This window comes from Scatophagus argus, chromosome 14 (genome assembly GCF_020382885.2).
Source record: "Scatophagus argus isolate fScaArg1 chromosome 14, fScaArg1.pri, whole genome shotgun sequence".
In the NCBI taxonomy this organism is placed as follows: Eukaryota; Metazoa; Chordata; class Actinopteri; family Scatophagidae; genus Scatophagus; species Scatophagus argus.
Window position 1 is genome coordinate 16,175,675 of NC_058506.1, and position 25,525 is coordinate 16,201,199.

Below are 25,525 nucleotides of genomic sequence, written 5' to 3' on the forward strand. Positions count from 1 at the left end.
TTACATGTCATGTAATAAAAATGACGGCAATGTTAATAAGAAAATGCCCTGCTGGGAAGGGCTACAGAGATTGCATCTTACAGAAAAGATTGTATTTTCAAAATCCCACAATGAAAAGAACCTCACAAGCTACTTTCAATATCTCTTGGTGCACAGTGGTGGTTACGTAAAGAAGTGGAAGAGGGAAGTGTACAGTGTATATATATACATAATCTGGTTTTATTGAACATAGTAATATACAATCCTGTGGGAAAAGTGAGAAAGGGGTTCATTTATTAACAGGAGACAAAGCATCTGAATATGCAAATGTTGTTTTCTGTTGCAATAAAAACAAACTATCTTCATGACAAGAAAAACTAATGGACAGCAATGTGTACAAGGAGAAAATGTGGAGGGAATAAACTGCCAAAATACAAAAGTCGTGGTCTGTCATTCAGACCAGTACAAACAGTTAATGCAGTGCAGCTGATCACCAAGCAGGGGTCATAAGAGTTGAAATACAAAGAGCAACCTACAGAAATACTCACAAAAGTATTCACAAAATATACACATAAAATAGCAATGTAGAGCATTCATTGTCTTTTAAATTGTGCCTAAAACTTCGAGGCAAATGACAGTACAGAAAAAAAAAAAAAGATTAACACTGAATAAATGAAACAATCAATAAAGTCCATGCCCGTGGAATGAAAGGAAATGACAGAAAGGGCAGTTTATGGCCGCAATCACCATAGCAAGAGTATTCTATATTCTATGGAGTTCACAACCTTCTACATTCAACAACCCTAACAAGCACATAAAGGGTCGGAGGTCATGCACGTGCAGTTCTCATTGGTGGTGTGACGGAACTGAGCAGCTCGGCTGGAGTCAGAGGGCAGATCAATTGGGTCAATGATAAAAGGAGACAAGTTCAGTCATATAAAAAAGCACACGCACACACATCCATACACACCTTCTCAGGTTATTTCTGTCTGACTATCCGACTGAAATTTATTTGGAAAAAACACACTCCTTCACTGCTTGAGGTTGGAGGTCCTCGGTTTTCTGAGGCTCTGATGGGGCTGAGCCAACAATTCTATAGCAATCTGAGTTCACTGGCAGTCAGGTTTTCCTGCAATAGAGCCTGACACACAGGGCAGCAAGGGCTGAAGTGCCCTGTTCCATCAGCCTCTGCCTCAGAGACAGAGAGGGGAAGAGGGTGGTGAATGAAGTCCTGAAAGAGGGAGGATACAGAGACCATTCATACAGTGTGACTCCCACTGTTCTTCTAGTCCTCTGGTGTACAAGTGAAAAAAGACATGCAACAACAGGTAAAAAAACAAAAAAAACAAATCCTTTTGTGCTGCATAATTGCACTAAACCACAGTCACACAGAATTCAATAATAACTGACCGAAGTGCCCTCATGATTCTGTTTTCCATCAGATTTTTATGCGAGAGTCACAGAGCTGCAATTAAAGCTGTTGTTTTATTAGACTAACTCTACCTTGGTAATACTGTAGTCGACATGCACAAGTATTGTAGATAACAACAATTTAAAATCCTTGGCGCTGAATCTATTCTGAGGTTTTGCAGAAGTGTCCAATAGTGATGTTCTTGTCTGGCAATAGAGTTACTTCGGTGCAAGTTCATGAAAACTTTGCAACTTCAGAATATAGTTTTAAGCAATGCATCCCAACCTTGTGGGTCCAACCAGAGTCTGTATTGCATTTTTTTTTTAAATTACATTGCATATTTTCATTCTTGAATAAAAGTGTTTGTGGTGCAAAGTTTTAATCGTGCATTATTTATTGTGTCAGTGCTGATAAACTCAGCTATACCATGCTGGTCTGTTTACAAATTAAAGTGCTCATAAGAACAACACATAAGAGCAAAAGAAGAGCTTCTTTAGCAACCACAATAAAAATAAAAGATAAATAAATAAAAATCTTAATATATTATTAAACAACAAGGAAATGAAGTTACTTCTTGTATCATAAATTCTAAAGACAGGACCCTCAAACAGACCAAAGTGGCAGTTTACACCAGATGTACAGCTTTTTTAAGTTTGTGTGAGAGTTTTCATCTTAATATAATATGCACTCAACAGCCAGAGAAAGTGTACAGTTTTCCCGCTATAAACCTTTGGCTCAAGTTTTCTCATTTCAAAAGGTGTCTGTGTTAATAAGAGACACTTTTAATGAGAACATTCTCATGGATGATGGATGTCGTAAGGAAACAAACACACACCAGCTTATTTATATCGCGCCACATGGCTTTAACATGTTAACACCTCTCCTTAATTGGAAACAGTGTATAATCATATGCAAATTCAGACAAGTGGATTATTAATGAATGTGTTTTGTCATTTCGTATAATTGATGATGATAGGCTTAGGTTTCTATTTTTTACTGCTTTCTTAATGAAAACCCAAAGCCGAGCGTGAGCTATCATCTCGGGAAATAATTGGCAGTAAGTGCAGGAATCATTTAACTTCAATTAAACTTGACTACAATAAATAGAAACAATATATAATATATATATATATAAAAGAAAATCAGGACAATGTTAGCGTTTAAAGCCCTAAATCTTCTCTGGGGATGTATAGTTTGTTGCCAGGATACATATGCGGCGCTAATGTGTGTTTTTTCTGCATGTCTAATATAACATCCTACAACAACTTTTCAGTTCACTGTGATTACACTCATGGTGCACTGAAGTAATTCCTCCATTAAATACCTGATAAACTTTGTTTTCCCAACAATGTTGCAGAGTTCACTGTGATTCTTCCTAAAGATGGCACCAGATGGATCACAGCTTTCTCATCTGTCACAACTTATTTATTCATGAAATTATGCAATGATGTTGCTTTATTCTGTCTATCGGAAATCTAGGGTATATAATCCTATCAGTGTGAAAATTGTGGAAAACATATAAGTCAATGGTATGTTTGCATGTTTTAGAGTCCGTCTTTTTTACATTTGCATGTGCACATTTCTCCATCCGCATGTGCATGTGACAATATTCAACCAGGCAAAAGTATCCATGTAACACAACATAAAAACCCTTTGAAGATTGCACTTCACATCCTCCATCAGTGGAGTGAAATTACGCAAATGAACCAAAAAATGTTGCATCAAATGAATATTGTTGGGGGGAAAAATGAAGAGTGGAAAAAGAAGAACTGCAAGTGAAAGAGTTCCTACAAGTCAGTCAGTGACACTGGATCCAGTCAGGACAGTGGGTACACTCATTCCCTCAAGTGTGTTCTGAGTAGCAGGGTAGGGAAAGCCTCATTTCCAACACACATGCAAGATCGCACTCATGTGTGGAAATGTATGCGTACAGAATTAAATACATTAAACAAAGAAGTGGCTCTGCCTCTCAGCCCAGCTAGCTTAGCTGTTATGTCCTGGCCCATCCACTTGTGCTGGGAACTTTTTTTTTTCTTAATATTTGGGAAGAGAAATAAAGAAATGAAAGAGACAGTGAGAGATATAATACCTGTTTGAAATGGTTCCAGAGCTTGGGGCCCACAGGCTGTGAGTTCCAGGGTCAAGTTGGCAATAGAAGCTGGTTCATCTGCTCTAAACACACTCACTTTCCAAGGGAGTACTTAAAAAGAAATACAATGCACTGAGGCGGCATGAAAGAATGCTTGGCAAACGTCTGTCATCTATTTATTGTGTGTGTGTGTGTGTGTGCAGTTGTATGACAGTCTATGATTTCCAGGAAGACGAACTGTTGGCTTAGACGGTATCCCTGAAAGAGAGAGAGAAGAGAAATAATAATACAGTTAGTGGAAAAAATGGCAGCAGTGTACACTGTGTGTGTGTGTGTGTTAAGGAGGGAAAGAGGAGCACCTTGGTATGCTGCCAAGAGTAAAGGTTTTCTCTTCGAATTATGGATATCATATTTTATCATATCCAAACATACAGATATATGCATTGAGACACCTACACACACACCTACTCCAATTCACATTTGTCCACATCTGCCTGCGCACAAGCACAAATGCACACTGGTATGATGTAACAACGTGCTCCGGCTCGGTCTTGCTGTGAAGGTTGGCATCCATTGCAGGCTGAATTTAAAATTTGAATTTATTCAGTCCCTTGCTGCCAAAGTTGTTCACAGAGACCTTGTGAAACTTGTCTGAGAACCTCTGCCAGGTAGTTCACACCTCCACCTCCTCCGCCTAATGTGTTAATGTGGGAGACACTTTGACAGCACTGAGAGCCATTTTCAGCCACAGAACTTAGATGGCTTCTGGCAAAAAGGAAAAAAAAAATGCCAGTTTTCTGTGTGTTTTTGATTGGGGGACAGCTGAGGAGGCGCTCTGAGGTAGCCAAAGCGTTGGGACCATGTGCTTTAAAGGGCAAGTGCAAGGCTAAAATTCTGTTAAATTAAATAAACTTACTCATAGCAACAATTGTATTGTATATTTACAGGTGTGACATTACACTTTATTTCATTTTATTGTATATTTGCCCTAACTAATAGATTCACTCAGATACGCATTTTTGCCTGGTACACTGGTGAACATTAAAACAGGATAGTAGGCCATACTAGGCTTGGCCATATGCTGAATATTCTGCATTGATTCATACTGTAGCACTGTAACACTGTGTGAATTACATTGGTACAAACAATGGATTTAAACAAACCATTTGAACAGCTTTAATACAAACATGTATCTATCTGTGAAATTTAACAAGGTAGATGCTAATTCATAGCACCGGACAGCCTCCAAATGTCTCAAAAAGACGCTTATCAAATCTTACAAACCTTACTTGTGAGTGATAACTCATAATTGTGTTCAGTTTGAGTGACTTAAAATGAGCGGATAGTGTTCAGTGTCTTGCTTTAGGGCACACTGACACGTCACACAACTGCTGACACACTCACATTGGCTCTTGCAGAGACTGAACTTGTGACCTTTTGGTGATTGGACCATTTCTCTTTAGATGAGGCTGCCCTGCTGCATTAACTGCACTTGCTCAAGTAAACAGATGGCCAATATGCATCTGTAGAGCCGGTAAAGAAGACTAATAGACATTTGCAAAGAGAAACAACATTGCTGAAATGGCTGGATGATTAATGCTAAGTAGATGAGGTTGAGGGACACCACTCTGCTCTGCTTGTTGCTCTGCCCTGTGTCTTATCAATGGGGAAGCAGAGTACAGACAGTTCACCATGGAAGGGAGGGAGATGGAGGGGGAGGGGGTCTGAGAGTGACACTGAGATAAAGTGAGAAATAGAGAAAGCAATTGAGTGTGAGGGATAGAAGGATAGAGAGAGAGAGAGAGAATGAGCATGTATATGTGAAGAGAAAGTCAGGGACAAAGAGCAGTCCTCGTGTGTGATAACAATTTATTTCTCTGTGAGGATTTGTAAATGTGCACATTCCTACGCTTCAGTGTGCACACAGACGTCCGTGTAAACACAGGTAGATGTGTGAGGAATGCGCTCATGCAAGCACACACAAACTAGGTGACAAAGGCAGATGTAGCAATTCCCACGAGGCCACAGAGAGACATATGATAGATAGGGGATATCTGTTTTTATCTGTCTTCTTCGCTTCCCATCTGAGTGGCCTGTAATTGAATGATCATTACACCAAACTTATGGCTAAGGCCCCGCAGTCGAAAAATAGGAATTGAGTTGGAAACAGCATTTAGTGGTTTTGATTTATGAGCAACAATGGGGGAGTTGTTTGTCAACCCTGGCACTCTGATGGGCAATAAAGAGGAGCAGCGCTTATCACCTGCTGTACCCACTCTGACACACATACACCAATGAGCCTGCCAGCCAGCCAGCCACCAGTCAGCCAACCAGCTGGGGCCCCTCATGGAAGGAAGTGTTTTCAGCAAATTTGTTTCCTTCATGTCTCACCCTGAATGGTGCTATTCATTAAAATAGCCTCCAGTCGGTAGGCACTGCTGCCATGGCACATTTATACACTTGTATGCCTGTATCCTCACAGAAAGAGATACACACACAAATCCACCTGCACACACACTCACACAAAGAGAGTTTTCTTCTGGTCCGGGCTCATCTTTGCAGGAGGACCTTTTATAACAAAAGCAAAGATTAAAAAAAGGAGAGAGAAAGGGGTCTGTAGCATGCACTGCTATCTGCTTTCAGTTAGGATGACTGGAGCTCTCTATTTATTTCTCTGGAGTGAAAAGGACTTCCTGCTTTCATTTCATGGGTGTGATATTTGGATTAAGGTGGATCAATCTCAGAATCAAGGGTTCACCAATGTGGGTGGTTCTGTATTTAAAAAAAGTAATACTAAAAAAATAATTATGGAAGTGTGAAGCATTGTACGGTGGATTATGATTCAACTCTGGTCCACATCACTGTGCAGGACTGCTTTCGTTATAATCAGAGCTGGCGTCTACAATGGCTCATTACAGACTCATAATTCGGTTCTCACATATGTGATTTACTATAAACTTGACTCTCTTTCACACCTAACCACTCGTGCAGGTCCGTTTGTCAGATCTCACATTCAGTTGTAGTAGATCTTGGTTTTGCTAGGCTATATACAAATCAGGCCAAGACATACTGCAGTCTCAATGGCGCTGGTAATGCACCTGAGGCTGTTCTTGCTCATCGTCATGGACTTCCGCTGCGCTATTATTTATACAGACCATTCAGTGCTTGCATTGATGAGGGATCAGATAGAGGCTTAAACATTATGTCACACCATCTGTATGAATCTAAGTTATGTGTTGAGATCAGCCATTTTTTTTCTTGACACATTGGCAAGATGTATTTGCCTTACATTCATAACAGAGGGACAATTTTATCAACTCTGTATTTAATATATAAATCATCATTATGCCAACAAGGACTTAGCTGGCAAGAGGGACTTGGTTGGCATAATGATGACAATAATAATAATCAAGCTGTTGGAGTCTTATGCTTGTTGGTACGCAGACATTTGAGTTAAAATGGACTCAAATGTAAACTCTACCACACCAACCGCAGCATCCATGGTTGGTGACAGTACAGTGTGAATGATGTAACCACGATCGATAATGGTGACAACCTGTGGTTGTAATGGTTGTTTGCACTGGCTGTTCAGCCACAGGTTCCAGCACCACTGGGATTTTCAGTTATCAGCCCTGGGGCACTGTGTGTTGTATCACCTCCTTGTTCCTTTCATCACCCCACTCCACACACACACACACACACTTAATGTACTTGTTATTTATACCTCTGGCTGCTGTGCACCTATGGAAAGTAAAGCAAGTTATCTAATTATTATGGTTTTGGAACAGTGACCCATCAAAAAAAAAACATTGGGGTAGCGTAGATTAGGGTAGATTAAGCCCTCTAGGGGTAAAACACTTGCTGTCCTGTCAGTGTTTTGCAAATAGGCAAAAATACTGGAATGGGGCTGATTTTCAGGGGTTACTTCCTGCTTTTGGTCCATGTTATTCTTTCAACTGTGTGGCAACAGTTCGGAGAAGGTCTTTTTCTATTTCAGCATTGAACACCTATGGGATGGAGATTGGAAAGACGATTGCAAGCCAACATCGGTGCCTGACCACAGAAACCCTCCAAATCTGGAAAGCCTTCTCAGATGAATGGAAGCCCTTATAGATGCAAAGCTGTCTATGTATCTAGAATGTCATGTCTTTAAAGACCCTGTTGGTGTAATGATCATGTGCCCCAAAACATTTGTATACTGTACACCAATTCACACAACTTTATACATGCATTCAAACTATATTGCATGCTATTTTCTTCTTTGTAAATCACGTCTAAAGGCCATCAGTCAGTTGCTTTCCCACAAGCAGTTTGTCAGGGTCCGCTTTCTCTCTTATAGTCCATATCAATTAATAGAAACAGTTAAGAGAGTGTCACTAAGAGGGTTAGTCACACGGAGCTATCCGATGTCTGCCAACGCTGTCATGTCATCTGACTTGCCTCAGCTCAAGCTGCAGGGCTTTTCCCTTTTTAGAGAAAGACCAAGGCAGGGAATGAAAGGAGCTAAACCCACACAGTTGAAAAGCCCCGGAGTCACAAAGCGCATCAATAGTGCGTTCATAGATACACAACCGGGCATATGCATCTGTTTAGAAGGTGATTTGGACAAATCAAACACAGAAACTTGCCATGCATAAACTCTGTTTGTGATGCATGTGTGCATCACAAACAGCTTTCTCCTTCAACTGATATAACCCTGCAAGATTCTAGATGTATGAGAACACCACAGATCCCCTCTTGATGTCATCAAACTGTAGCGTGATTTCATCTGTTGACGGACAAGACCGTTGTTGCTGATATCTGTTATCAATCACAGCTGTGAGCCATACAGTCCATCATGCAGCTACATTTGAGACTCCACTTGTGAAAATCATGTTAATGGGCTTTCACAATTCAACTTAACAACATCAGTAGCTACATTATTTGTCTTTTGTCTGAAGTGACATTTTTTTTGTTTAGATCACAGATCTAATTATGAATTATGATTATTATCTCATTATGTACACAAAAGGTTTAGCAGCAAAGACTTGGTAGAAATGTGGCTAGTTTGGTTGCTAATTTATAACATTTAATTGAATCTACTAATTAAAGATATGAAATGTTAATTTTGCACAGGATCACATTTGCATTCAGCCAGAGGGGGAAATCACCAATCACTTCTCTGATTCAGATCACTTCATTCAGCTCAGTTCAAAGATTCGTAGTCATTTACTCTATAGTGAATTTTTCTACGCAAAATGTCCACCGTTTAAATGCGTTTCAGTGCATGGGTCAGTCAGTAAAGGCATCACTCCTCAAACACTCCAGTACATACAACAGTATGCCACATCGTTGAACACATTACTGTTCACTTCAGTGCGTGAGTGTTCTTATGGCAGGATAAAGGCTGATTCTGTTTTCTGTTCAGCAGTGCGTCCAGTCTGTTGCTAGTCCTGGCTGTCATGTTTGGCTCAGTACAAAACTAGCCTGTAACAGCACTCAGTACATATGGATAATTGCTCCAGATGCCAGTTATTTATGATTGCACTATCAGATTATGATTGTTTCTGTGGCTTTCACAGTCTTTTAACAAGCTTTTAACGAGGAAGTAACCTGCTGTGAATCATGACTGAGCTGACAACAGCACTCTCAGTCAGCAGTGAGGGGAGCCGCACTGCTAAAAGCTACTGACTGGGTCAGTGACAATGATGATACAATATAGTCAGCTCATTTTCAAAATTGTGTTGAGGAAATTACGTTCGTACATGAACTAAACACCTCTGCATGTGCCTCAAAGGACCACTGTGCCTGAGTACAGCCTTACTGGCAGCAGGCATGGCTGTATTCTGGTGTAATTTATGTCTGATGAATGAAACATTTATTGTAATGCCACTCAGATACATATTAGAAGTTAGTTTACATTTTCTTGCCATCAGTTAAGCTATAGTTCACTGTGTATGGAAAGCATACACCTACAGGCTATGAGTACTGCAGCCTGCTGGCACTGCACAGGGCTAGACACATTGCTAAACACTGAATGACAAATACAGAGCCTGCCAGTGTTGCCTGGTGGTCTTGTATTGCAATTATCACTCAACCACTATAAGCCTGTGACCACTATGCTGACACATTTGGAAAAGCCATATGGTAAATAATTAGAAATGAAAGTGTAAGAGCTTTGTATGGCTGCTGAATAATGTATGGGCTCTCAGGTTGGCAAGCACATATTTGAAAGAAAAAAAAACATTTAATGGAGACAGATACATACTGCACCTACCCACACACACAATAAATACACATACTGAAATAAACATTTTATCTACCTTGTTTTCTGAGTATTTGAGTATAGTAAATATGTATATGGAAATTCTTATGCTCAGAGTTGCATACAAACAGCCAACTCAAACAACTGATGAACTGCAACATCAATTTTGGCATAATCTGTTAACTTATTCATCACTATTATTAATTAAATCAACTGGTTATAATATCTTATAAAGTGAAAAGTAGGCCATGCAATTGCCCTTTTTGATTTATTTTTAAATGACTGCAATTACAACTGCAAAGCATTTTGTTCACAATATTTAGGCATTTAAAGAGATGAAAGGTCTAGTCCTACTTTAATTGCTTGTTTATTTACTGGACTGGCTGTCTTAAACTTGTTCACATATCCTATAGGAATAATGGGCTTATAACCCACGCATTTAATATACACACAAGTAAAGAACTTATTGTGCAAGATTAAACCACACAAAAGTGATGATATAATTAATTGTAAAAACCATGCCATCTGTTCACCTGGACATCTCCATCGTGTCCTTGGTGAGATAGACAATCCAGTAGACCAGGTTGAAGGCGCCAAATGAAAGAGGGAACAGGATGCGGGAGTATTTGTCGATGATGCTGGTGCCAGTCAAAACATTGTTGGCTGGTACAGCTGAACCCTGCTGCAGGAAGGCTTGGGCATTGACAGGTGGGTTAGGAAATGTTTTTGCAGGGCGGTCAAACAGTGGGGCAGAGTTCATCCTCTTCTTCAGCACACTAGTGGGATCCACCTTGGAGGGGGCAAAGAGGAAAGATAGAATCTGTAAGAGGAAGTTCAATTTAAAGAGAATACTGCATGATCTAATATGAGGGTGTTAATAATTAAAATGGTGCTGTAGAGTTGTACCCAGAGAGTCATAAAACATCATATGTGATGTGCTAAGAATGTTAATAATGTAGTGGAAACTGATTCTGAAAATCAAGTGAAACAAAAGAAAATCATTAAGAAAAAAACCATCCTGATGTTAGAGCCATATTTACACAGCCGCAAGTTGATCACTGCAGGGAATGTGTGTGCGTCTGCAAAGACAACTGCCTAGAATACCAATGAGTACCACAGTAATTAAGCTCGATGAAGGAAATCAATGATGTTTTGTTTTTGATTTTATGTGATTTCAATCAACCATTTTCGGGAAGATTGATGTAGTTGTGGGACGCAGACAAAGCGTAGTAAACAAAAGAGGCTCACAGTATATTGACACATGGTTATCGTCATGCCTCATCAGTTTTCAGTAAACCAGTGTGATCTCAGCACATGCTCCCTGCTCCAATAGTTGTAAATCAGCTACAGTATGTGTGCAGAGAGAAAGGGAGAGGACATCTGGGAAATGAGTCAAGAAACACCTTGTTGCCTGTAAGTAGAGTCAGAGAGAGTGAGCGAGAATGGATAAGAGAGCCAGTCCTTTTTACAGTATACACTCCTGTTTTAACCTTAAGTATCATAGGGAACAGTCACTTCTTGGTAGGTCAAGATAATATATTCAAATACTAATACTCTCTCATGGAAATGAGAATCATTATATTGTACTGAGACATACAATGTATGCATGTTTTTATGAAGAGGTCAGTATCACAAATATAAGTATATATGAATACTATGCACTGCATGTTGTAATATGAGTATATAGATAGATAGATGGAATTTTCCCAAATTTTTCACCGAAACAGGTCTGTGACTTTGAAATAAACTATTTTTTGCAGAATAATGATCAGTTTGAATTGTTCTCAAGTTTTGGGAAATAAACTGCCTTTAGTTCACTGACTGCCTTCCAGCCTATTCAGCTCACAGTGGAGGCTTTTCCACACCAAAGCCTTGGAGCACAAACTGAACTTGTGAGATTGAGGCTGGATTTGTGAGGCCACAGGATTACATGCTCCTCTACAGGTTGAGAAACTATTAAACTGTTACAATCCTCTGACTGAGAGGAATCTTTCCAAAAATGCATGGTCACCAATCTCAAAATAAGACTAGATTTAGTCTCAGAGTTATTAATTTCACAAGCTTGACACAGATAGAAAAGCAAAGGGTTTGGGTAACAGTAAACATAAGTGTTTATTAAACGATTAAATTATGTCGTAGTAGTATAACTTTGTACTGATGCTCATCTACAAAACAACATTATCAGCTGTATGGCAAATTTATACTGATATGTAAAACTGCTGAGATATAATGATGAACGATGACTGGTGATTTGTAATTTGCAGCCACAGTTTGGGCAGCAGTGGAGCTGTGCTATTGAGTCCCCACCCAAACACTCACCAGCCCCAACTGTTAGCAGCACAATCATGACATTTCATTTTTCCTTTTTATAACATCAGATGCCTCTTTTAAATCAAACTTGTCAGAAAAATTAACACTTGAGCCTGCATCTGTATGATAAGAACTATCAAAAATGACAGAAAAATTCCTTGGGAAAAATTTAATTGACATCTACTTTGAGTTGTAAATTTGGCCCAATTCTCATCTGCCAACATGGAGGTGGGAATTAAAAACTGTACTGCAGCCAGCCAGCAGGGGGCGAGGCTGATTTGACTTCACTTTTAAGGAGCTCTAATTGCGTCCATCTTTACATACAGTTAATGTGTACAACCAATGACAATTCAACCAAATAGTCAACAAAACAACTTACTGATGTACGCATGTATGTATTATGTATATATACTTCCTCCTGTTTAGTCACTGGTCATTCGTATTTGGCCAAGATTAATTTGAGATTGAGGATTTAGGCTCAAACTGTAAATTGGCCATGAATAACTATGTGTTTGCAGTGGCTGGTGTCCAAAACTCCAACAGGCTGCAGCTTCAAATGTCAGCTGCCTATTACTATAATGCTTCCCTATTGAGGTAAAAGATCATGCAGTGAGTACACATTGCGTGCATAGCCTGTATGGTGTGTGTGTGCGGTGTGCTGTATGTTTGTGGAGCTGATCCAATACAAGAGCTATTTTTGATAATGACAAACAGGCTCACTTGGCTTCTTCCTGGTCAAATCCCAGAGGGATCAGCTCCTCCTCTCTTGATCCACTGGTCTACATTTCAACAGACCCACTTTGCTACAGGGTGGATGGGCACTGACTGACAGATGTATGGATGTTGTTTGGGTGTAGGTATTCATGTGTGGGGTTAGGTAGGAGCTATACATGCAAGTGTGTATCATAGTGTATGTGTAGGTGTGCATGTGTGAAAAGAGGTTATTTTTACTACGCAGCCAACATGGCAGTAAGTGCATGGAAGTTCACCTCTGTAGGTGTTGAGTGGGTGTGTATACACTTGTGGATGATTATTAGGAGGTAGTGGAGATTGATATGTGTATGCAAATGTGCTTTTTATGTTAATACATCTGAAGGGGACTAGTTTGTATCCTGGATGTATCAACTATGAAGCTCTTTACTGTTTATGTTTGAAAGTGACTAAAAATGGATATGGGTTGGAGAAGAATAGGCTATCTACAGATTTTAGATCGTGTACGGCTTTCTCACAATCTAATTTTAAGACGAGTCATAGAGATAGCTATGTTTAACGTCCTCTCACTTTGGTTTCCAAACATAAGCTCACTGACTAACAGATCTGCACCACGTGGACCCGACAAAAGAGTGATGTAGCCAACTATCTGACTATGCTGCTTTGACAAATTACTTCACGTGGCTTTTTTCACGTCACTTTTACAACATTCTCTGTATCTCACCTTGCATTCTTATCATCTTACTGTCGAAACATACTTTCGGCTTCTGATTCTGACAGATCATCCTCATTCTCTTAGTTGTACAAGTTCACATCAACATGAACCATAGTTTAGTACTGGCCACTATTACTGTGTGACGTGCTCTTGAGGGAACTATTGATAAAAATGATAAGACTTAAAGAAATCACAAGTAACAGAGAGAAAACGTGAAACATTTTCCAAACAATATGAATATGTTCATCCATAAAGGCACATACTTCAAACATTCTTAAGCGTGTATGGAAATTGAAATTGGTGGACATTTCCACCTTTTATTTGTGTCATAACATCTATTTGCACACAAATGAAGATAAATGTATAAGAGCGTAAACAAGAGGTTGACACAATGCACTTTCCTGCTGTCTGCAGTGGTCAGTAATGCAAATGTGTCGTGCGTGCAAGCCATAAAACAAAGTGAAGAATACAACAAAGACGCCAAATGCCAAACTGGCATTTATCTCAATGATTGCCTATGTCTATCAAAGCAGGAGCACTATATGGTGTCTCTTGTTTCCACATTATTCTACTGATCACTTGTGCTGCTGTTAGTGGTAGGCCTTAAGGATATAACTGCTATAAATACAAAATCACCATGGGGTAACTTCAGACACAATAAATGGCATTTTTCATCGCCAGCATTCTTTCCTTAGCTTGAATCCACTAACACTCATTCGGTCTAATTATTTGAACATTGAGGTGCCAGGAGAAATGCTTCAAAATCGAAACCATCCTGATTTAATCAGGGTGTCTCTTCGCCCAATTCTGTGATTGGCGGCATCTGTGGCTGGACATGAAAATAAAGGTCCCTTCTTTGTTTCCCTCTCTTGTCCCTTTTTTTCTCCCACAATTACTTCATTTTCTGTTCATTTCCTGAACCACATACTGCACCACCTACTCACGCACGCCACTGACAATGCATGCAGCAGCCTTTACACACACCGATAAACATCCATTTCTCCTTAGTGTTTACAGTTGTATATTTGATTCATTAAATGACCCACTTATCTTTATGTTGTTGTGAGGTTTCGGTTGCTGTTACAGCTTTACCTGACAGTCATAACAGGTCGTAGTGTTTTAAAATCGTGACTGGTGGATGGCTATTTCTATTCCCAGTGATACAACATTGTTTTTTTTTTTCCTTTCCTCTGTGTAATGAAGAGTCTTCCCTCCTACATATTTTTGTTGAAAGCAGTCATTTTCCATGATGCATCCCTCCCACTCTCTCTTTCTCTCAGTGTAACTCTCTCTCTTTCTCTCTCTCTCTTATACACGCACACACAACACAAAAACAAACCACACTGGCCCCTCACATCCAACTCTCCATCTTGCTCCACAGGAATGGACTGGGCCAGCTTTCTCAGCCCCCACTGCTGCTTCGTTGTGGTGGCTGCCCTCCTTCTTATGAGCCCACAGTGATCTGCTGGATATTCCCTTAATCTATGGCTCTTACATAATCTGCAACAACCATCGTTCACAGAGTCACCGCCTGTCTCCTCGTGTCACTCTCTGTGGTTTATCACACAGTTACAGGGCAGAATAGAGGACTGGGCGAGAGGGATAGATGGATGATAGATGTACTGTAGATGGATGGATGGATAAGACATTGTATAGATGAGTGAGCTGTATTGGTGTGTGGGGGAGCATCATTTCCTGCAGATTATATGTATGCATCTATATGGGCCCATGTATGTGTTTGAGAGTGTGCTGCAGATTATCTGTGGACGAGTGTCCTTGTGTGGGACAGTGAGGGCAAGCGTGCATAAAGTTTAGATTGTGGTGTTTCAGTGTGAGTGTATGTGGACTTCACATTTAAGAAAAAACAGATAGGAGAGAGAGGCAAAAGAGAGATGGTCTAGAGATGTGTGTTTGTGCACGGAAGAGAAAGAAAGAGTGTGTGTTTGTGGCAAGGAAAAATAAAGGGCTCACATGACGAGCACAGCGGGGGACCGGAGAGGAAGCAGAGAGTGTTGGTGCATTTGTGTGTGCTTGTGTGCTTGAGGGGGAAGACATGAAGGAGATGGTTTAACAGGAGGGAAAAAAAAGATTTTTTAAAAACAACTTCAGAGAAAGTCAGAATCTTGAAAAACAAGATAAACGAGTAATATTAAATGAATGTAATTTGTGCAGAATCAATCAAATTTTCTAAACAGTGATCCCCTGAGTAATCAGCATCATGTTCATGCTGGACCAATGACACAGCTGGGGATGACATAATGATGACACAATGAGCAACACAGCTAGTTGGTCTTAGAGCCACAGACCAACGTCATCCATCGAAATGTGACAAATAGGGAAACAAATCATTTTTAAAAAAGGCAAATTGAGCTGTTATCCCCCAACGTGTGATATTTATTTGTCAGAAACTAAATCTCACTAAAGCTAAATTTTAACAAAACAGACAGTCAACAATAATGAACTGGAGATTGAAGGTGGCTACTAATTATGATGAAAGCCATCTCAGCCCGTACACTGAAACTTTAACAATATCAACAGCATATGTATATTTTACAGACAGATACTTCACATTAACACATATGGAGCTTGTGAACGTACAATCAGACCGGATGTGCACCTCAACACAAGATCATGTTTTGACTTTGTGAGCTTTTCCAACACGTGCTTAAGTGTCAAGAGTAGAACATTAAAATTTAAATATATAAAGGCAAAGCGCTGAGAGACAAACAGAACGAGACAGACAGGATGAGGAGACAGAGACATGCTTAGCAAGAGGCTAAAACTGAGCAAGTCAAACTAGGAGGGATGAGTGTCAAATAGAACCAGATTCAAAGAGAGATGATAGTGGCAGCAAGATTACATGTATGCACTCAGAACAGGACCCAGCCTCAGCACTGCAGCTTATTGTGCACTACTCAAATGCTATATTAAAAAAAAATGCTCCCCATTTCCTCTAGCCATATCACAATCAAAACAAAATGAATAAGTCATACAAATACTGCTGCAATCTATATAACCATGGTTACAGTGCAACCAGGAAATAGTTGTAGCAGTGCAACACATCCTCGTGCAACAAAAATGTAAATAAATGTCATTTAGCTTCCCACCAGCCAGATGTTCTGTTCTGCTCTGTTCATTTCTGGGAGTAGCTCATTTGGGATGTAAATATGCTGCTGATACCGAACCACCACTTTCTGTACATGCTTCACAGAATTTTAACATAAAGGCAGTAGTACATTATTGCTGTGAAAGCTGTAGTATTGCCAGTAATCTAACATTACCAAAAGTTTTATGTCAGTAAGTTATTTGGAGCATTTTAGAGAAAATGTGTTTTAAATATTTTTTTTATAGGCAAAACAGCTCAGAAAATTCAACAGAGAAATTGGCAGCTCAGTTTTTATTTGTGAGCATAAAAAAGGGTAGAAACCACACGCTGGTGAAGTGGCTTGCTGAAGAGATCTAGAGCCATGTAATGAGACAAAGTGAAGCCTTTTTTTTCCCTTTCCTGTGAGTCCAGCATCCACTCTGATCACCATTTATCACAGTGCCTTGTGTAAGGTCTGTTATCTGCGCATAACACTAATGATCCTACAGCTGTATGTAACCGACATGTAAGTGGAAAGCGACTGGTGCGTCTGCTGTTGTAATGGACTCATTTGTCAATGCATGAAAACACAACAAGTGTGAGACAGTGGGTCAGACTTACCGAGGAAACCTCTCCGTCGTTCCCTGTGGCTGCAGCTGGCGTTGCAGTTGCAGCTGCTGCTGCTGCCTCCTGTGCGGCCGCCTTCATAGCTGCAGCCTTCCGCAGCTCCCTGTTGGCTTGCAGGGTGGAAAAGTAGTTGACGGCCGCAAATTCAATCAAGGCAGAGAAGACAAAGGCAAAGCAAACGGCGATGAACCAATCCATGGCTGTGGCATAGGAAACTTTGGGAAGGGAGTGGCGGGCGCTGATACTGAGTGTTGTCATGGTCAAGACGGTGGTGATACCTGCATACAGGGAAGAGACACACATTAGGAACTGAATGTTAAACTATGGCTCAGTCAAGCACTGAAGTACAATGAAAGATCATTCTTTTGTCTTTATTCTTCTATCCTCTGATGGGGATAAAAATATCAAACACCTCTATTTAATTTAAAACATTACAAGACGTATCACATTCCTGTACAGAATAAGCAGGTTCATATTATACATGGATTGAAAGTGGTTATTTAATGTTAAGGTCTTTATGAACAGTGTATGTGAATATTGATGAAAGTGAAGTGTGTGAATGTTTGTGTTTCTGTCTGTTTTTGAAAAATTGTCATATGACTCAATACCTGAGAATGTTGGTCAATGAATAACAATGGAGAAGCTTGATTATGAGAGACCACTGCAATCAGCTTGAAGTAGACACACAAACACCCCAGACGCACACGCGCACACACAAACAAATATAAAGTTAAACTATAAATCAGACAAAATAAAATAAATAGCTACCACCCAACCTGCCAGAGTGTATTTTCTCCACATTAATAGACCTATTAGGTGTTCTCACCAAAGCTATTTTATCTTTATCATTTAAGTCAAACAAAACTGTGGCATTTCTTTGAAAATTATCATATCAACACACTTAGCAAAATCCACCATCTGGCAAATAATGTCTGTGAGCACTGCAGAGCATTTTAAGCACTCTTGTCTTCAGCTGCAGAGATGATTCAAAGCTAGCTCCTAGCAAGGTCTTAGCGTGCACCATAGATAATCACTGACACATGGGTCTGAAAGCTGTCAACACTATAGAACTTAAACAAATAAATAAATAAATAATGGAACCATTCCAGTGCTCCCCACCACCCCACCAGCACTTTTCTGCTCGAACTAAAATGCTAGAAGGTTGCTGTGTGCTGTGAAGCAATGGGATATAAATAAAATGGACTTGACACAAGTTGAAAACATCAATATATAGTTAGCATTACATCTAACTGAGTGTCACAAGATAATAAAAAATGGCACTGACTCATTGAGTGTACACAATTCATTTTCCCAAGGCATATCTTCACATGGCAGCAGCTCTGTTTCATGGCATATAAGTAGAATGTCAGACCATGTGGAATTCCAGCTCAGTCGGGTTTGCCAAAAAGTCACTTCAGTGGATGCCAATCTGTCTTTAAGCAGACTAACCAGTGCAGAGACCCAGTGTCTATGAACATTCTTGAGAAAGCCATCCAAAAAGACAGAATAATGGATGAGGGGAAAGATGAAGATAATAGATTCATCAATGGATATATGGGATTGTGAAAGCTATGTGTTTTTGATATCTCTCAGCTGGAGTAAGAATGCTCTCGTAGTTTTAGTCTTCGTGTAGCCCATCAAAAGTTCTTCTACACATCTGTCCATGGCTCTAGATTATAGTAATGACTAGAATCAAGAAACAAGGGCTGGGCATCAGTACTTGATACCTTTAAGGTATTGACTAAAATAACCAGTACATTATAAATCATACATTCAAAAAACGCTATTTGCTTGGATTTGCTCACAGTCAATCACAGTAACCGTTCTTCAACGTGAACGTATATATATATATAGTATGCAGTATATAATATGTACAGATATGACGCACAAGTTTACCTCTGTAAGAAAGCCTTACTGGAAAAGATTTTACTCTATCTCACCCAGATTCCATCCTTATTAAGTCAGAGAAAGATGCTGACAATGAACATCTCTTTTAATGGCCCATTAACAAAGTACATATCTAATTCACTTTCATCAAGCTAAAGCAAGCAGGGAAAAAGGGCCATTGAACACTGCTGTCCATGCTTTTACCAAAGGCGCACAGTAGCTGTGAACATTTCATTAGCAGTGTAGAAACTTATGGGGAATTTAATGCACCTAATCATGTCTCAATAGCATTTTCTACACACCACTTCAACCGCGAAAGCAAACAACTCTAAAACCTCCTCCGATAGCCAACCAACGCTGACTGTCTCGAGCCCAAGCACAAGTTAAATGATTGCAAAGGGGAGGAGGGACATGGGAAGAAAGCCTGTCAGGGTAGGAGGGAGAGGCAACAGAAAGAGAGAGAAAGAAAGAAAGAGAGAGTGTAGGAGGGAGGGGGATGAAGTATAAAGACAGGATAGAAATGAAATGCTTGGGGCATTTATGTGCTTTTATAGGAAAAAAGCAAGGTACAAATTAGGCCACACTCAATTAAGTCTGCGAGACTTGTGCTCAAGGGACTTTCAGCTCTTAGAGAGGTTGTTGACAATCCGGCACACATCCTATGTCTTCATGTATTACCAGATGGAGCACACCCATATAGCAATTTGTCTTCTTTTCTTTTCCCTCATTTTTAACTTTCTATCTGAAACCTTCTTAGATAATGACACATACTTTCATATCAGAAAAATATGGAACTACATGCTGCAGAGCTCTAAAGCAAGGCACTAAAATAATTTTAAAAAATATATATATATATGATTTTTTTTCCAAACTTCTTGTGAACCACCCAGTGTGCTTTGGGTTCACCCAGAGCTCCTTTTTAACAACAGCCAATCCAGAGAATGAGCAGTTCTTTTATCCTATACCCAATATTGAGTGAAATGAAAACAGCAGGACAAGTGCGGTTCATGAGTTGTCACAGATGTGTTTTCCACATGGGGGCTCAACACTAATGATTGGGATCTATTCTATCTATAGAAGTACACAGGCTTGTTGAAGTGCTGGCTTGCTTCCAAAGGCGACAGAGCCATTACCTACGAGGGCTGGTAGCGTTACTCTGCTCAGCTGCAGCTTGTTGAAAATTAATGTATGGGTAAATTAAATTAAAAAGGGAAGTAGTTTCTACACATTTCCGCACACTTTCCTTGTTTGTTTTTCCTCTTTACTTTGTCTCTGTCTTTTTGTCTCTCTCTGTCCTCTCAGTCTCTCTCTGTCTTTGTTCAGTGTCTCTCACCCTTTCTGCTCCTGAGGCTAGAGCTTGATGGCAACTCTAGCGTAATGTAATGTGAGCAAGCGGAACCTGTGAGTGCTCGGAAGAGGGCCAAGTAAACATCCTCCCTCTCTCGGCCCTTGCATGACCAATTTCAAAAAGGACATTTATTCTCAATTAATTCAGCTTTACCACAGTGGAGGAGGAATAGAGATAATGAAGAAAGGTTAAAACATACTGTGATGACTGTGTCTGTCTTTGTTCTCTTGCAAAAGGTTGCTTTTTAAGGACCACTCTGTGCAGTTTAATCCAATCAGAGGGCAGTAAATAGAGAAAAATGTATTGCTTGAAGTCTGCAGGGCTAACACTGGGGTCAAGCTGTGGGTTGGAAGACAACAGAATCTTCATTTGACTTTTGGAAACTTAGCAAAAAATAAAGTTAAATTTTGAGAGCTCGAAGCTTAGTGTCAGAGACACAGCTCCAGAAATTCTGAACTGACTTGCTCAAGTCACTGGATTGACACGATTTACATTCCCCCCACATTATAGTCCTCTTCAAGTGATTGCAATCATGCAAAATCACAACAGGAAAACTTTTTTTTTTTTAGAAAGAAAAATGGCTCCATTATCTGCAAGACCATTTTGTTGCAATCTTTGGCAGCTAAAATGAAAGCAGTCCTTAATTTTTCAAGATGATTCAATTCCGACATGAAAGCAATGTGCAGCATGTGTTCTTCCGCCATTTGCTTCATTTTTGCATAAATTTCCCTTTTCACTTCAAATAACCGTCAAACTCATAGTGGAATTTTTACAGCAGATAAGTAAAGTGAGTTTAAAGAAAGCTTACCAAACACAGTCCGAGCTGGAACCGATTCCTTATTAATCCAGAAAGAGACTTGGGCCAGGATGACCGTCATAATGCAGGGAATGTACGTCTGAATAAGGAAGAAGCCCATTTTCCTCTGCAGGTGGAAGTGGACCGTCATGATGACATATTCACCTGAAAAGATAAACGCCAGACATCTTTGTTTCGATTGGTGCTAAATCAGCGTTTCACAGACGCACGGGAAGAGCTGACAACATAACAACATCTTTTCAAAAAAGTAAAATACCTATTTTGTGCAAAAATGGTGACACTGATGATAATTACTGTTTAGAATTTTTTTAATAACCACATCTTTAAACATTCCGCTTGTATGCAATTTATTTTAAGGCTTAATTATACCTTTTTAGAGATATCTTGGTTTAAAATAAAAAACTCTTGTTTGCTGCCATTCATATTACATAACCCGAAAGAAACCCTCTTTTAAAACATGTCACACATCAAAACTAACACTGAAATATGTAACTGCACGCCGGACTGGAATCACAGTAGTTCAGAGCACAGTCACTGCTTACCTGTATTGGACTTCAGTCTCTCACTTGACACTGTCTGACCAATGAGGTCGTACTGCAGCAAACTGGATGACTCCTGTGGCACCTCGACAGATGACAGAGGACCTTTCTTCCAAGTGTACACAATCTCGCTGATGGGGTAAGCATCTAAACAGGATGGTAAGGAGCTTTGTTAAATCATAGACATCCAACTTTTCCAAAAAGTCAGCCAGCATTTATCTGAAAAAATAAAATAGACTTAATACCACCTGTTATTGCTGCTACAAAATTATGGGAGTTATAGTTAAACTTGAAATTGTTTTTTATTTCATTCACATTTTTGCAGACCTGGTCTTCTATTCACTTGACACATATTGAATAAGGAACTACTGGCAACATGATTTATTTATTTACTTTTTCAATTTATTTTTACAGTTCCCACATGTGCTGTATACACCATTTCAAATTGAAATCTTTGAATATATTCTGTCAGATTACTCTCAGTCAGTCAGTTGCTCAGTGACAGAGTGATCATTTGAGATTGACGCCATCTGTCAAACCAGCGAGGCTTAACGAAAAACAAACTCACAACTCCCAAACTTGAGCGGGCATGCGTGGCCATCCATCGGGAAGTTCATCAGACGCATGGGACACTCAGCATTTATAGTTAATCTGTCAAAATAGAAAAGAGTTGAAAGGAGCGTTTGATTTATATTTGACAGACTGGCTAAGTAATGAGAATAATATGTAATGATGTCATATTATATTGTAGCAATGTATCTTGTTGAAGAGAAAAGCTGTGCTTCTCTCAACAATATGAATTAAGTAAAGCTCTTGAACCTGAATCATTAAATTTTTTAAAGTTTTATCCACTTCATCATTTTAATAATCTGTTTTTGGGCTGTCAGTAACTCAAAGGGAATCTTTTTTTTCGTGCTACATGTCTCCTTTTGGAACAAAGCTGGAGTCATGTTTGTTTGAATTGCTTTCCAGGCCTGTTTTCAGTATCAGATGGCACATATCTTGTTTTTGGACTGGCACTCTCATTTCTTTTCATGTCTGTGCATATTCTTGGACGCCTGTTTATTTGATTTGCTTTCCTGGTCTGTGCTCTATTCCGGTCTTGGCTGGGCTGGGAGCTCACTGTCCAGCTCTGTTTACCTCATGGTGTAGAGGATAGTTCCGTTCTGCATGATGCGAAACAGCTTGTTGGGGGTGGTCATGTTGTGAGAGATCGACCTCTTGCCATTCCGGAAAAAGGTGTCCGGCGTCCAGATCTTGCTGACCATCAGGTTGTTGAGCCGCAGGATCTCGATGGGGCCCTCGAATTTCAACCGTTCGTCAATCCATGTCTGACGGAAGAATACGTCCATGGTGTATTCCTGGATGAGAGTTGGAGTGTGGGTTAAGGATTTATTTACTACTACCACTACGACAACTACCATTTACTACTACTGCTGCTGCTTCTGCTCCTGCTGCTACTATCTGAACTACCCCTGGAGAGAATGGCAGATGGACTTGTGAGCTATGGTTTCATTGGACCTGCTGGATCAAGGACTGCCAATATGATATATATATATTTTTTTCCCTCTATTTCTGGACTATTCTATTGCTGGTAATACCAATGAGATTAAAATGCGCTGACATAAATTTTATGATCAAGAAATTTAAATATTGTTGATTTTCAGATGCTAAAATCATCTAAAGCTAAAAGCCCCCATGATGTTACATTATCATGCATATCGAACGCCTTCAACGGGCAGATGCCAAGACTTTAAAAATATTTTTAATTGATGAACTCATTAAAGTCAGCAGAAAGTTTATGAGACAAGTCTATGCTGGAAGCTTTTAAATGTAATAGATAGCCTTGCTTCCCTGAAGGGCTTTTTTTTACATTTCTCTCAATAGGACATATCACGTGGCAGTTCAAGTAGGCTTTAGATGCAGGCAAACAGTATCTAAAGCCTAAAGCCTACATGGAGTACAACAGACATACAGAGCTCAGCCTATCCCATGTCAGGAGTAGCAAACCTATCCCGTCCCAACATCAGTCACATCTCTCGCTCTCTCTCCCTCTCCCTCTCTCTCTCTCTCTGTGGCAGGGGGGATTGTCAACCAGATTAAAATCCTAAGCTGCACTAATGACATCCTGCCCAAATGCTGGAATAATGAAGGCTGCGAGAACCATGGCTTCATGCTATATGAGCACAGTTAGCGGAAAAACTGTACATATTCTTTTCCTTTTGTTCATACAACAGCATGGAATTTGTTGACAAGTGATGAAAACACATGGATTTGTGTAATAGCCGGTGACGCTTTCAGCAGTCTGTATGGCTTACATACCATCTCAACATCTGAGACAGGTCCAAAGCTGGTGACAAAGATGTCAGTTTTGACCTCTGTAACTGGACCTACAGCAGGAGGATAAGTAGTTGCTTTGATACAGATAAAAACAGCAACTTTGGATCAGACATTTTAATGTATTTTTTTTTCTAAAATATAAAGCAGTAAAAAACAAAAAAGAAAGCTGTTTTTATATATAAGCAATAGAAGGAGCAAAATGACCACTGAAAATATTTTTTTATGACAAACAAGAGCATGAAATTGATTCTAAATGGATGGTCTCAGCTCAGTTTTTTTGTTATCGTTGTGTAGAATATATTTAAATCTAATATTTAACCATTACAGCTTCAAAGCTAAATGAAAATGGGGCACATAACTACTAGAGTAAAACTTCTACCTTCTCACAAACAGAAAATCGCTCCAATAATTCACGAGGCAATATCGTATAAAATAGAACATGAGACGATCATTAGCATACCTCCAAATCCAGGTCGCAGCCTGTTGTCATAGCCATCCAGTAATCTATCCAATATACGCGTGATGTTGTCCAAATAGATACTTGTCTCACTGTGCTGATTTCCCCAAACACTGCTCGTACTGTAACTAAAGTACATATGCACCAATGAAAGCTTATTTCAACAGAAAACAGTTGAAAATACAGTTTCTCAAATGCCCAACCATCCACAATCTCTGCTTGCCGTGCGTAAAAGTCGGAGAACATGCAGAGAAAAGAGTTGTCATACTCACCAAGACAGGAATAAGCAAGTTAAAAGGAAAGCCATGCCTCGCAAACACCCCACAACTAGAAATCCTTGGTCAACTTTTAAAATCAGCATATTCCATTATTTAAAAGCATGATTAAACGCGTGTCAGGTCTTCTATTAGTTGTGAACCGTGCGAGGATATCGCGCCAGTCCAGCACGACTTGGCTTCCCCTCTAGTGCGGTTGCGCCCGCCTCAGCCTGAATCGCTCAGTTGGAAAAACCTGAAGAGTTTCTAAGAGAGTGAAGAGGAGGGACGAGGGGAGCATTAACACAAACCGAACAAGGCATTTTAACAGAAATACACCAGTATTAATTACAACTTGGATATATAGAAAATGTTTCTGTTTGATGGAAATGACGGCTTCTGCGCCCATTTGATTAAAGGGTGTTGAAGAGAAAAGAGCGATGGAGAGAAATGGAAACAGGGAGAGAGAGATAGAGACAGAGAGAGACAGGGAGAGAGGAGGGAGAAGTAGAGGAAGAGAGGTTGCACACACGCACAGCACTATCATATCAATGGACAGCATACCCGGTGACCTTTTGAATGCAATATAATTTTAACATGATATCTTTTTGCTACCATCCTCTCAGCTTTTGTGTGTGTGTGTGTGTGTGTGTATGAGAGAGAGAGATTGAAAGCACATAGCTTGGCCATGCAAAAACAGAAAATTGCTACT

The 25,525-nt window shown here is 39.8% G+C and overlaps 2 protein-coding genes and 1 long non-coding RNA gene across 3 annotated transcripts in view; 1 reads left to right on the forward strand and 2 right to left on the reverse strand.

Moving 5' to 3' along the window:
* Positions 1–25,525, forward strand: part of LOC124070203 (gamma-aminobutyric acid receptor subunit beta-2) — a 337,631-nt gene that overhangs the window by 248,383 nt on the left and 63,723 nt on the right. The gene's annotated exons all lie outside the window — the stretch shown is intronic.
* Positions 195–3,672, reverse strand: LOC124070208. Its single transcript, XR_006845157.1, has 2 exons — positions 3,480–3,672; positions 195–1,210 (listed from the first exon to the last, which is right to left on the reverse strand). It is a non-coding gene; the product is annotated as an uncharacterized LOC124070208 (long non-coding RNA).
* gabra6b (gamma-aminobutyric acid type A receptor subunit alpha6b) lies at positions 3,668–25,331 on the reverse strand. Its single transcript, XM_046409862.1, has 10 exons — positions 24,832–25,331; positions 24,563–24,687; positions 24,085–24,152; positions 22,903–23,123; positions 22,331–22,413; positions 21,766–21,909; positions 21,215–21,367; positions 17,166–17,449; positions 10,257–10,513; positions 3,668–3,737 (listed from the first exon to the last, which is right to left on the reverse strand). The coding sequence occupies exons 1-10, from the start codon at positions 24,918–24,920 to the stop codon at positions 3,725–3,727; spliced, it is 1,437 nt and encodes a 478-aa protein (XP_046265818.1). The 5' UTR covers positions 24,921–25,331; the 3' UTR covers positions 3,668–3,724.